Source organism: Alosa pseudoharengus, unplaced genomic scaffold, assembly GCF_046254945.1.
Source record: "Alosa pseudoharengus isolate Yale_2024_CS ecotype anadromous, Long Island Sound unplaced genomic scaffold, YU_APseudo_1.1 YU_APseudo_1.1_scf_2, whole genome shotgun sequence".
NCBI classification, from domain to species: Eukaryota; Metazoa; Chordata; class Actinopteri; order Clupeiformes; family Clupeidae; genus Alosa; species Alosa pseudoharengus.
In genome coordinates, this window is record NW_027468663.1 from 50,061,906 (window position 1) to 50,076,063 (window position 14,158).

The following is a 14,158-nucleotide window of genomic DNA, read 5'->3' on the forward strand; positions in this document are numbered from 1 at the left end:
CATCCATGATGACTCACACACACACACACACACACACACACACACACACACACACACACATAAAACACTTGATATTTGTATAGGTCTACAATAGTGTTGAAAATATTATGTTTATACATTTTGTTTAACAGTTGCAGCTATATGACAGAAAAACATATCTTTGTCTTTGGCGTTGTATCCACCTTGTCACTTTTCTACCTCATCCCGCATTTATAGTCGATAGTTCTATGGTATGATGACCAGTTAATGCCCCCCTCCCTCCCTCCCCTTACGGAGCGAAAATGGTGACGTCAGAACAACCCCAAAGCAACCCTGGCAGCCCTAGAAATTACGTCAACGACCGGGCAACAACAACATCCACAGCAGCTGTCAACGAACGGGGACCGTGACCAGACAGTTTTGTTTTTGTATGTCGTTTTAGGAGAGAAACGACTCTGTTGATACAAAAGAGGCGGGGCTCACGAGCACATACTCAGCAAAGAGATTCTCACTGGGACTCAGGTGGGGCGATGGCGGAATCAGGGAAAGAGCTGTCTGCCGGTTCCCGACATCCATCAGTCGGCTCGCCCTTTTGTCGCATCTCCATCGTGATCAACTGGAAGAGACCGCTTTGGACTTCCTCAATCTTTGTTGTCACCAATTCAGTTTTCTGGTAAGAGATTCAAAATGCATTGTTTATATAACAAAATATCAAGGTCTTCCAAAATTGTCCTGGCTTTGGTCAAGGTAGCCAGTGGTGGCCACGTGTCAATAATGCCACCCCATGCTTTAACATCAGCTGATTCAGCTGTGAATGTGTGTGTGTTGTCTGTATGCTACTGAGACCTTGAATTTCACCTGGGGATCAATACATTATCTATCTATCTGAATAGATCAGCATAACAGCATTTCATTGTCATTCACATATTATCCGTGAATAACTGACCATTCTGCAGTATGCAACAGGCCAAGATGACCTATGACTGTAGTTCACACAAAAATGCAGGTTAACACCTGGGTTTGCAAATTAGGCATTCATTAGGAGGATGCATGTAGGAGATATATGCTGGCACCAGAATGGTAAAAAGGCATACACCTGAACTGGACAGGTGCATGTTCATGTTCATGTTCATGTTCATGTGAAAAGTTTTTTTCTTGAATATCACCATCACTTTCCTATTTAATAACCCCATTTGAAACCAGTTACTTCCCTCTTATGGTTCTTCATTTCCCCTACAGGTTTGTGACCCTTAGTCCCTGCAGACTATTCAGCCTCATGTGCTTGAGTCTGGCTCTGATGGTCGTCCTACAGTTTATACGGGATCTGTACCTGGTGAGATCCAAAGGTACAGTACATGCTGATGATGACCTTGCATAGATTCCCAATACTTCTGCTTTTAGTTTGTATAGTGGTTACGTCATCAACATCAGATCCATTTAAAGGAAAAGATGAGATCATCATCCTTCCTGTGTCAGATATTTTGCTCAGGTAACCATTAGCCTATCATATGTGCTCCATGGCTAATGCATCAGGCTTGATAGACAGTAATTAATCTACACTGTTGATTTGTATCCATCGGGTAAGAGAGCAGAAAGGGGCTGTGGGTAAATAATCACATACTGTGGCTGTCACGCCATGCCTCAGCAGAGGAGGATTATCTCCTAATGATTCAGCTATAAGCCTTGTGCAACAGCAGGACACACTCTAGCACTCAGCTGAAGGCCCATCATGTTTGGGTTTGATATGCAGTGCTGTATGGATGGGGAGGTTAGCGTAGTGAGCTTAAAGTACTGTGAAGAATGCAGCAGATTGTTTGTACTAATGGATTTAACTTTTAACCATCAAAGTAGTTGTAATGGATAAGGGGTGAGAGATAGTACTTACACTATTTTATTTTTCTTTTCCATAGGAACTCCTTTATGGCACAGTATGACTGGAAGGTATGTTTAGGAATTCTAATGTTATTAATAGCCTACAGCGCCATCAGTACATCATACAGTAAGCCTAAGGGTTCAATGAATCTTTTCTCTTTAGCAGAAATAAAGTTCTAAGTAATGCTTTTTTGAAAAGATACATGCCATTACATTAGTATTGAAATTACTAGAATATATATTATGCACTCATAGAAAAAGTTGGATTATCATGAGATAAGCAGCCCCTAACAACTCAGTTTAGATATTCAAGAAGGAAACTCCCAGAGAGTTTTGTGTATGCAGAGAACAATAAATGTTGGTATACTCCTATAGTTACTAGCTCAAGACTTTCTAACATTGTTTACGTCAGGTTTAATGCAAAGGTCACTCCAAACCAGACAACAGTCCTGTTTTGGACACTTTTCTCCACTAGATGGAGCCAAGTGTTTTTTCTCCATCTTTGGCAGTCTTCACAACAATACATCAGACATTCACAATGCTTCACAACAGCCGACCAGTTGTCTGGCATCCAATGTACCCCTTCCTAACTGTCTGTCATATATACGCTGCTGTTGATGCAGCTGTTGAGTGTAAATAGATCTAATGCCATTTATCCTGGGGAAGGAATGGCAGACTGTCAATGTAACCAGGGCAATGGGCAACTTTTACAGTAACAGCATGTCTACCTGATTACAAACACATTCAGACATGCTTTGAAATAACAACACATATATAGTGCATCCATTAGATAGCCAGTCATATGGCTATTTTGTGAAGCCCTGATGGTAGGTGATTGTCACAGTTTAATTTGTCTGCCCAGCTGTCTGAGTTAAGCAAAAAACAAAACAAAAACATTTGTCAGTTTTCATAATTTTCTGTTATTCTTGACATATCTTGTAGTGAATAGTTGTCCTCTCCTGTTGCCGTCTCTTGATACTGGTCAGAGGCCATCTTTATTTTTGAGAGCCAGTGTCACTTATGTCACTGGACCAGACGGACTCCCCTGTGGGTGTTTATGTGAGGTGGACCTCACTAAAGAGGAGCTCTCCCAGAGAGCCACTTCCCTGGCCAGTCAGTTATGGAGGCCCATGTCAACATGGGGTTCATCATTTGTTTTTCCCCTCCCATGTGAACTCCAGTGCCCTATTGTGCCTAATTAACAGTGTTCTTCAGATTTTACGGTGTGCTTTTCTGTGACATTCTCAGATTATTGACTGTTGAAAGAGTGCCTTGTTGTGGTGAAGTACAGTGTACACTATATGTTAATCTGATGCAACCTCAGGTATTTTCTTTACCTCTACTGCTGTGCTTCGGTGAAGGCCTCTAAATCAGAGGGCATGTCTAGTTAATGCATTTATCCACAAATTTTTGAAAAGCTGTGGCTTTTGTGCGCTGTGGGTTGTCCAGCGCTGAAGCATTGTAGGCCTATTCCATGTGATGTGATACCATGGACTACTGGTGGTCAGACTGCTGTAATCATGGATATATACTGTATTTAACCATAAACACATAAAATCGCTCTGTACTCTGATATTACAACCGAAAATGTAGCTATGTCCTCAGACATATACAGTCACTGCCGCTCTTTCCCTTACTGCATTTCAGTTGGAGCAAATTATGTCCCAAGCACATGGGACCTCACATATCACAAAGCATGCCTGTTGGGAGGGCTTAGCCCTCTATATCAGGACGAATTACAGTCTTATTTACTTGATTACACAACATGAAACTATTCCAAAGACTTGAGGTCATTGTTTGGGTTTTAGTTTTGGCAGTGTTTTTGAGAGGCCTGCAGTGAGCGTGTTTCTTTTGCCGGATGTGGCTGATGTTGCCGGTGTTATTGCGAAAGGTGAGGAGTCGAGCTGCTTGTTGGGTTTACTGTGAGTGCTGTGTGTAATGGATAGGATGACACAGCCATTTCTGAGCTTCAGGAACTACTCACAGGTCATCCACCCTCATCACGTCGCCATCTGACTCTTGATGAACCCCATTGGATGGGATGCTGTTGGGTCCAGGAAATAACCAATCGGCAGTTATGTTTAGCAGCAGAGGGTGTGCTCTAAAATGCAGGCTACTATTGGTCAGTGGATGGTGTGTGTTCCACGCTAACTCTGGGAACGCTGTCAAGTCTGCTGTGGATACTTCATGACTGTCAAGTGATCTACTGTATCTATGTCAGTTTGGTCAGAAATGATAAAAGGAAAAGAAAACATGTTGCTCCATGATGTATCCAACTAATTAGGGAACTGACGGTTCGGTCAGTGGTTTGGTCATAAATAAAATAATTACTTGACTTACTTGATTTAATGGCTTCTACTATCTATATAGTCTGTGTAAGGACATTGTAATCAGAACAATATCTCAGTGTTTACTGTAGTATCACCACAGAAAGGTCCTGAAGTAGATGGAGTGGGATCCTATTAAAACTCAACTTTGATATGAAGTTATTTCTCTTCCTATGGCATCATCATTTTAAATATGGTGTTGACATACGTAATTAGGTACAGTCATTTGTAATGGCCATCCTGATAATATCATTTTATCACGTCATAAACATCATTTTAATACATGTTCCTGTGCATTTAATACATGTTCCTGTGCATTTAATACATGTTCCTGTGCACCTGTGCTCTGTTTTCTTGTTGTTATTTTCATGTTCCAATGATCCATGTGACACAAGACAAGCACACATTTATAGTTTGTGTTTAGTGAATGGTTTAGCATGACTGTGTCAAAACTTGCGCAATTTCTTAGAAGGAGTGTGTGCATATGATACTGCAGCAACATTTGACAGACGCAGTGCCACCTGTTCATAAAGCCATTCAAAAGCATGGGCATGCTTTCATTACGACTTCGACTTATTTATTATTTATCTGTTTTGCAGTATTATTTTTTTCCCAGAGGAGATAGGAGGATATTTGGTGTGAAAGGAACATTAGGTGTGTGAAGAAAGAAGTGTGTGTGTGTGTGTGGGAGGGGGGGTGCCCTCACTCACCTTCCCCTCCCCTCCCACACACAAACACACACACACCACCTCCCTCCTCTGGTCTGATGGAATGCTGTGTGACTGTGGTATTTTTAGACTGGGCCAGTTGAAATAGTGACACTCAGGCCTCATTCAACATAAACACAACTCACTCTCCCTCCATGTGGCACCTATGAACCAGTGAGCAAGATAGTGCTGGAAATCCGATTTGAGCCACAGTCTGCAGTGACCACGTCATAGCCCAGCCGCAGAGAAGACAGCCACTCAAGCGGGCATACAGAGCCTTCAGGGGTCTCAATGTTAGAAAACAGAGCCTGTGAGATTTCTGAGGAGGACCGGGGAACAAGGAGAAGGTAACGAAGGTCCCATCACACAGTAATGCAAATGTGTGTATGTGTGAGAGAGGTAGCAGGAGAGAGGAGAGTTTGGTAGGAGATGAGGAAGTAAGAGAGGTAAGTACATAAAATCAATGGTCTAGAAAGAGGTAAAATTGTTCCTTAGCAGCTCTATCTGTAGTGTTGTATGAATGTCGTTTCCATTATGTCAATGCCTTAAAGGGTATGGTTTTGTAACAACCGATCACATTAGTAAAAAAAATACAATTGTCAATCTCTTGTATCTCCAGTATCTCCATATATGCCAGTATTACAAGAAAAACTGGTTTATAAGTGTACATGCTGTGAGTCAAAATGTGCAATGTCATATCCCACTGTTGTTGGTGACTATATTTTGTCCATGAGCACTTTGTCATGGTATGCCCTACTTTTTGCCAGGGGACTGTACTGATTTCTGTGGCTTGTGGCTGTATCAAGGTCATACATGCTTGGAGACTAGATGGCATTGGAATATGTGCCACCTTACCTCACAGGCTTTGCACTGGTCTGGCCCCCATGGCTATTGTCTTGAAGGGGGTCTGGGCTCAGGCAGGGAGAGGCCCTTTGAGAAGGCACACACAGTTGAGAGTGTAAACAGTGCGATTGCCTTAGTCAGTGGGGCAGATGGAGGAGCTGCGTTTTGCCACCATTGTTTGCATTGTTTGCATTGTTTGACTGTTTGTCTTGGGTTATTTTTATGCTGCCTGTCGCAGGGCCTCGTTAGAGCCTCTGATGCATCGCTCTCTGTGTTGTTCTAATGATTAGCGGAGGAGCCAGTGCTGCAGCTGGCAGGCGGGCCTCGTTTGCCTTCTGGGTCTCCAGACGGAAGCATCACAGGATACACACTTGCTTCCCCCCAACATGTGCTTTTGAGGTGCTTGTCTTTTTTTTTTGTGCCATCAAACTAGTGAATCGCTGTGTAGCAGGCAGCTCTACACTCTTACTCCTTATATAACTTTTTTTTTCTAAAGTCATAATTTGGTCTGGGCTGGTTGAGAGTTGAGTAACATTACTTTATTCCCATCTCTTCGGATTTGTTCAGTGACCTAGTTAAATGTATTCCTTGGCACTCGACCAGGCAGGATCTGTCGTTACAAACTTCATTTCACAACACGATAGAGGATTGCCAGGTTCTTAAAGGACATTATCTGGTCTGCGCTGGAGCGGTCAGAAGGGGACCTGGCAGGGAGACGCACCAGCCCAAGAGAATCATGTGGGGATCACGCTCCTGTGAGGTCAGGCCTGTGAAATGTCACCCCCCGCATGTCTGGGCGCGGGGGCCCGGGGGGAGCTGCGCTGCGACGCGACAGAAACAAACACTGACTCCTGGCAGGAGCTCTGACGCAACCTCCCCCTTGCGTCCACTCTCACACGCGGGCGATGGTGAAACCCCCAGCATGGGTTGCTTCAGAGTCCTGCCAGCTTTTGCACCTCATGTCTGTGAGTGATGCTGTCTTGACCAGCTGCATGTACCCAGAATGTCCCCACAGTAAGATTAATGACTCTGAAGGCTTCACGAGGGGAGGACCACCAGGCTATTAACATGTGTGTTCCAAGTAACAACCACACATTCATGGTAGTCCATATGTCCATATGTTGTTGATCTCAAATTAACCTTCATGTCTGAGCGAGTCACTCTCGTTGGGCTCCGGTGTGGCTGACAGTGGCATCCACAGGGACTGTGGAAGATAAATTAGAATGGGAAATTAAAGGAAAGACATTTTAGAAGACATCATAGACAAATATGTAATAGCAAGAATATGTTTGTTGTAATTCTTACAAAAATGCTTACAATGGAGTTATATGTGTAGTTATTGATGACAAGAAACATTGTAACTTTATGTGTTGTGTTATACTATATCACTTTGGTTATTAATTCCCTGTAAAGTCCTTGTTTTTACTTTAAGGCATACATATGATCCAATTGTCGGCCTTTTTTAATGGCCACATGGGGGAGTTTAGTGCATTACGTGATCTAATTGTAATCTATGTCCCTTGACTGTTATTTGGATAGGCTGAAGGGGTGGAGAGTTGTGAAGGAGGAGTTGTGTTTCTTAAGCGCAGCTGTCATCACTGGAGGTGTTTAGTAGAGAGGACTGCCTAATCACCCATTTTGAAGCCCAACAGCTTAACAATGGAACACAGACTAGATATCGATGCAAAGCATTTCCTGAGACTTGACTTTGGGAAGCATGACACTAACAGTGCAAGATCATAGGTCTTAGGGGCAATACGCAGACCACCCCAACATTTGAAAATCTAATGCTTCTAAAACAGGGGAACGTGTTACATGGACTATGTTGTGGCAAGCTCCTTTTCCCCTTTTGACCTGAATGTGGTGTTAAGTTGGAAGAATCTCTCTGTACATCGCTGTAACCAGATCTGTACTAAGAATTCAAACCATTTCACACAAGCAGTCTTTCAGACAGCTGTGGGAGAGACAGTGTTGGCCTTCAGCTTGCTGGTTTAAATATAGCCATTGTTATTGAATTTGACTAACTTTGTCTTCCATTCCTCTCCTCACTCCATTCTACAGAATGGTAAATCAATGTATTAAGAGGTAATTCCATTTTACAATATTGGCAACATATGTTTAGTGTGTTAAAATGACCTTGGCCATCTGTATGTCATAACTTATAGCTGTTTTATATGGGGAGTATCGTCACAACAGCCAACACACTGCTTCAGCATCGCAAGCAAACGAATTGAGAGTAACCCAGGTGATCCTATTCTGACACTGTTTACAGTTGGTGTTTTGTGGTGGGTAGCCTAGCTACATTGTTGTTGGTTAAGCTTCTCAACATCGGGCGTAGCATAATCTAATTCCTCTGGAACAAGAGTGTTTTGTGGCCCCTGACAGAGAGCAAATACGTGGCACTCAGTTCTCTTAGCTTCCAGTTTCCAAGCCAGTGCACTTCCTGTACTTGTTCATGTGACTGCAAGGAGTCTCAAGCATTTTGTCAGGGTAGCCGACGACATTCAGACACATGAATGTGTCTGTCTCTGGTACAGGATCATTAATGGGCACAGGACAGATATTTTGGATGGTTTGACGTATACATAATTCTTCAGAGGAAATACATTCACTTTTTTCAGTGACTGTCTGTGTCAGTGTCTGTCTGACACTGTATAACTGGCTGTAGTCCACTGAAAAGGTTTGTTAGGTCATGCTCAACTGTTAGTGGCAATCCTAAACAAGAGGAAAGTCTGCAGGGACATATCTGTGATCATCTCCGATGACCTACGATGGCCTGACCTATAGACAAGGTGCATGTGATGCTTGCTCACGTCAGTGGAATGTAAAGGAGATATTTACAGATTAGGCTTCTAACCTTCACTTTACGACCATCTTCAGAGGAACTGAGTGGGATGGATAGATCTAGGAAGTCAGGCTTGTGTTAGGACTCAGAGAATGTCTTTAATGAAAAGGGCCCATTGGTCTGATATTCAACTCCTCAGTATGTGGTAGAGAAGGAAAAGTTATAAGATACAGACAGGCAACTACACACAGGAATTTCATTTTTTCACTGTTCACTGGTCTGGATGTGAAGAGATGTTTGCAGGACAAGAAGAGATGCAAGTTTATCGGAGTGTTTTATCCGTTAGGGTAGCATATGTTTTATCCGTTAGGGTAGCATATGCTTATAGCAAGTATAATGTGTACAACAATGTAAACAAATCCATCTCATTTCATGGAAAAAAATATTCCTCATATCTGGTCTCTTTGCATCATAGTTGGGAGATGATTCACTCTAGGCATGGTGGGGAATTGGAACCGGCATCACAAATCACAGATTCCTGGACCAGCTTCAAACTGTTCTTGGAGGAGACGTCTTCTTTCAAGCAACAGAACCCTGGAAAGGTATATAAAATGACGACTACATTTACACAGCTCTATTGTGATTGTTTAGGGTTTGTTTACTCACTGACTGTATATTTCATATTGACATGAGACGTCCATTTCTGTCCCCCTCCAGTTCTGCCTGCTTGTATGCAGCTTGTGCTCCTTCCTGGCGGTTCTTGGACGCTACATTCCTGGAATTGTCCTCTCATATATATTAGGTAAGTAATGTTTAAATGTTTAAAAACACTTACACATGATACACAATAAGTCCTATACCATGAATCATTTTATCTGTTGACATGTATGGCTGAGAAGGCCGAGTTGCCAAGTATAACATCTGTAACATAATTCCTATTCAAATGCTGTAGATGTATTTTGGTCGGAATCTGATGCTTAGATATTCACTCTCGAGTATTAAAGTGGGGTTGGAAAGGTAAGGCTCAATGGCCATACATGTCTGAATAATCTCTCCATTTCAGAATGACCAGCAGAAGGCTTGCCAGGTAATTCAGAGGAATGTAACCATGACGACTTTGTCACGCTGTCTCTGGTTTCCTGAGTTCCCCTATAGTCAGCGCTTTGGGGTGAGCCCTCTGGCAGAGGTGTGCAAGGTGCTAATGGCTTCTCCTTCTGTTCCAGTGCTTGGCATCTTCCTCTGGCCCCTGGTGTCATCACATGACTTCGGACTGTGGTTCGAGCCAGTTCTGCAGAAACTGGACTTCGGACTAGGACAGTTCCTTCAGAAGATCAAAGAAAACCATGGTAGTACACTTAACACCTAAAATGCACACACACACGCACACACACACGCGCACACACACACACACACATACACACATACACAGAGAGAGAGAGAGAGAGAGAGAGAGAGAGAGAGAGACCACACACAGACTTAAGTATAGATATGTTGATATGTTAAAGAAAAATATATTAACACCAAATGAAATGAGAATAATAGCCTTAAAATGGGAATCGTTTCTGCTTGTGTTTCACTAGAGAAGAGAGTCCTCCAGGCCCAGGAAGAACATGAGAGCATCGAGGCTGACCTGTCTTCTCTTTTCCCCAAGGTTGGTTTGACACAGTCTCCATCACATGACTCTGCATCTGACAGTCAACACGTGTTTGTGTGTTCAAATATCAGACGACTACTGTTACATTTACATTAACCTTGGCTGGTCCTCCATACTATAACTAGACTGTATTCTGAATGAACTTGGGAGTGGATTTTGATGTGTGGTTGTGTGTGAGGTTATGAAAATCTATATCTTATGGGAAAAGACAGGTGATCTAACAAAAGCAGTAAGCAGGCATTTAAGATTAAGGAATCATTTTAACATTGAACAATACGTGTGGATCTTGACTAAATGTCCAGTTGTGCTTCTACTTTTAAGATTGCAATTTTTACTGCAATATTACAATCTTTCAGCCCAACACACAACAGCTTGCCCATGGCAATACTGTCATGCAGATTTATGTCTTGCCTGTCCACTGACTCATGTCCCTTGTATTGTCCCCTACAGCTGGACTCAACTGTGTATAAGGAGCTGTCCCTATCAGACACAGAGCCCTCAGAAGTGACATGGACAGAAAATGGCACCTTCAACCTGTCCGAAGGGCACTCACCACAAACAGAGAACTCAGAAGGTGGGCTGGTCCATGTTTTCAGCTTCTTAAGCTCTTATTCCCTTAGTAATCTATTGATCATTAGCTTTTCTGCATCAATTGATAACTTGAAGTTACTATTGGGTAAAAATTAGAAAATTCATTGGTCATCAGCGTGGTCTTTTAAAACATTTGATACTCAGCCGTGACCTTGTCGCATCTCTTCCATCTGGCCTCAGACCTGGACCGACCCAGCGACCATGAGGAGCTGTTTGCTGGCAGCCTCCCAGACTTCCCATCGCTAGATAACGGTCTGGGGACCAACAGCGACGACGATGAAGACCTCAGCATCGGTCTGCCCTCCCCGGCGCCCCAGACAAAGCCCAAACACAAACAGCGTAGCGAGCAGGGCAGGGCGTCCCTGGCGGCCGAGCAGCGTCCAGACCCCACCCTGCAGCTGGTGGAGCGCATGGCCGGCGACGTCATCGCCGCCGCCGTCACCGCCGCCATCCAGGAGCGGCTGGAAGCGACCGTGGCCTCCGCCATGAGCCTAGCCTCCGCGGACGCCACCTGCCCATCCTTCTCGTCGTCCTCGTCCGCCTCCACCCCACCGGCCGCGCTGGCCCAGGCTCTGGCCGAAGACTCGGACAGCGACGCAGAGGACTTTGAGCTGCTGGATCAAGCCGAGCTGGAGCTGCTGGAGGGGGAGCTGGGCCTGGAGAGGGCAGGGGGTCGGGCGGCCCAGGCCCAGCCCAGGGGCGGTAGCAGGCCCGCGGGCTTCTTCTCCAAACTGCTGGGCCGCCACTGACCAGGCAGATGGGGGCGTTTAACCAGAGATTGTGAACGGTGGGTTGGGTGGGTGTGCAGGGACTCTGGTGGGTTGACAAGTGGCGATTTTCCTTGTTATTTACTTTAATTAGACATGGGGTTTGGCACGCTGTGAGGGAGGGAGAACACAGGGATGGTTGATCTAAGAGATTTCTGTCCATGTTGATTTCTTTTTTCCAAAATGTGTCTTTACATTTCAGCAGAGGAGTTTGGAGCGATATTCATAGAAATATTTAAATATTTCAAGGACTATTTTAAGCAACTTTCCATTACAGGAGTGAAGGAATTGTCTATAAATGTATAGAAAAGTTATGGGAATGGGCAGACAATTGCATTTTCCTTTTTTACAGATTATTTTTCAGTGCATGGTACTGTCAAGCGGCCAAACAATCACAGATTTTCACAGATGCCCAAATCTGGTCATTAGACCCATTGTAGTGTCTAAACTCTTTGTACATTTAAAGTCAAAGCCAAACTAGAATTTGCATCAACTGTGCTACAAACCCACCCAGAATGTATGGCAGGAAAGTCACCACTTTTGATTTTGCATTTTTGTTTTCTAATTTTGTATTTTGTTTTTTCATTAAGTTTTGACCTGTTGTCAGCCAGGGAAATGTTGCAGAAAGCATCAAATCTCAATGTTATATATATATATATATTTTTTTTTTTTTTTTGCATGCATAGCTGTGTTTTCATGTAAACATGTAAACATTTTATGTGTACTTGCACCTTAATATGTGATTGATACAGCTAGGCACTTGAAGTCAAGGTATCAGAAACTGGACCTTGTGCAATTATAATACCATTAAATATTTCTTGAATGTAATTTGTTGATCTTTTCTTTGACTATCTTTGTGCCTTTATTAAGAAACACTGTACTTCTTAAATTAGGGATGGTATAGTATTAGGATGGAATGAATTGGGAATAGGAAGATATTGTTATGTTAATTATATTTTTAACAAAATGTTCTAGTCTTTTAAAGAGAACCGTTGGGAATATAAGAAATCTCTCCTCTCCAACTGTGTATGAGGAACACTTTGCCTTTATTAATAATTACAATTCAAATACTGTGACTTTGCTTTCATTTCCAAATGGTAGGTAGGGAAGGCTACATGGCCCAATCCATGTTGTTGCACTGATTAAATTACAGGACATTGATAAGTGGATCTTTTCTCGTATTCATGTTCTATTATGCCTAAATGTTATTACACCATATTTGTTATGTGCAATAGTTTCGGATTTCATATCTAAAACTAATCTGTGTGATAAGGCTGTAAAATGTAGCCAGAGCAAACAAGCAGAAAGTTAATTTCAGACATTAGTCAGACTCAATGCCATGTTTGTTCCATGCTGTGTTTAAGATGTACAGTGTGATGAATATTGTAAGCACCCATTATTAAGATGTACCTTAGTACTCACCACAGCTTTTATATGTTAGGTTCAGTGTAGCCATAAACATATACATTTTACATTATCAAAGGATATCAGTTTTACTTTTTTACTTATTTTAAATATTGTGTGTGTTCATATTGGATAAAGATATTTCTCAGAGTTGCCTATAGCAACAATTGCAGTCTTTGTCAACTTTATTTCAGCATTACAACAGGCGTATCTATTAGCTTTATTTTGAATTCATCTGTTACTTAGTCAGGCAGCGTAAGAGATGTTGAAGTTTAGACTGTATGTTTATCAAGAATATTATGAAATTCAGCTCGGACCTAGTCTTGTTCCACTGTGAAATGTGTAATGAAGTTTACAATTTTGCTTTTCAGTCAATAATCAGAAATGTAACATCCTTCAAATGCTTAAGTTTGTTGTTGTATTAATCTCTTCTCTACTATGCTCAGCTCCTACTCAGCTCCTATGGGCTCTCAGTGACAAATAATGTCGGTGTCGCCTTTACACCACTAGGTGGCAGCACTCAGTAACATAGTTAGAAGTAAACAGTAAACGGGCCTAAACTGCTGAGGCACTTCCATGTAAGGTCCCTAGTAAAATACAATCAATGAAATGAATGAAAATGGCTCAAATTAATTTGGGATTGATTCAGGACAAAGAAGCCTTAATACCACTGGCATAACAGCACAGATTTCTTATTTCACAAACGGAGAGCAGCAAAAGATCAACAGATAATGTAGCATCAAAACTTAAAGTGCCAACTAATACTTATCTCAATATGATGGATCATTCAATATGCATTAATTGCATTATGTGGCCTGTACTGAGACATAGGCAAGTTAATTCATTTATTTTCCCACCAATATAAAAATGTTATAAAGATGTAACATTGCTGTCTGATATGCTGTAGGCCTATGTCATAATTTATCATGAATAACTGATATGAAGCAAGAATAATATCAGTTCATCAGGGACAAATAGACAGACTTTGAGTGACACTTAAATGATAACAACACTCTGGAGTTGAGCTCACGCTTATAGCTTCAGGACTGGCAAGCACCCGGAATCAATTAGAGCGTGTTGGTTTGGCCTCCCACATGGTCTTCTGGTCTCTGGAGGGCCCCTGCAGTAGCAGGAAGTGCCTTTGCTAGCCTCCAACCATTCCCATTTTATAAAGTGGGTTTAATAATCTAGTGTGATAACTTACCTGAGGCCAGAAAAACATCACCATG

At 42.4% G+C, this 14,158-nt stretch overlaps 1 protein-coding gene across 4 annotated transcripts; it reads left to right on the plus strand.

Annotated features, from left to right (window-relative positions):
- The first annotated feature begins 494 nt into the window (after positions 1-494).
- retreg1 (reticulophagy regulator 1) lies at positions 495-12,353 on the plus strand. Of its 4 annotated transcripts, XM_076295397.1 has the most exons (9): positions 495-652; positions 1,219-1,325; positions 1,890-1,920; positions 8,989-9,115; positions 9,231-9,315; positions 9,737-9,859; positions 10,094-10,164; positions 10,618-10,741; positions 10,939-12,353. In XM_076295397.1, exons 1-9 carry the CDS (start codon positions 510-512, stop codon positions 11,505-11,507), a joined length of 1,380 nt encoding a protein of 459 aa, XP_076151512.1. In that variant the 5' UTR covers positions 495-509; the 3' UTR covers positions 11,508-12,353. The 4 variants fall into 4 exon arrangements, with proteins under 4 accessions (XP_076151512.1, XP_076151514.1, XP_076151513.1 ...); XM_076295399.1 differs by lacking the exons at positions 495-652; positions 1,219-1,325; positions 1,890-1,920 and adding an exon at positions 4,975-5,331; XM_076295398.1 differs by lacking the exons at positions 495-652; positions 1,219-1,325; positions 1,890-1,920 and adding an exon at positions 4,975-5,232.
- The last annotated feature ends 1,805 nt before the right edge of the window (positions 12,354-14,158 follow it).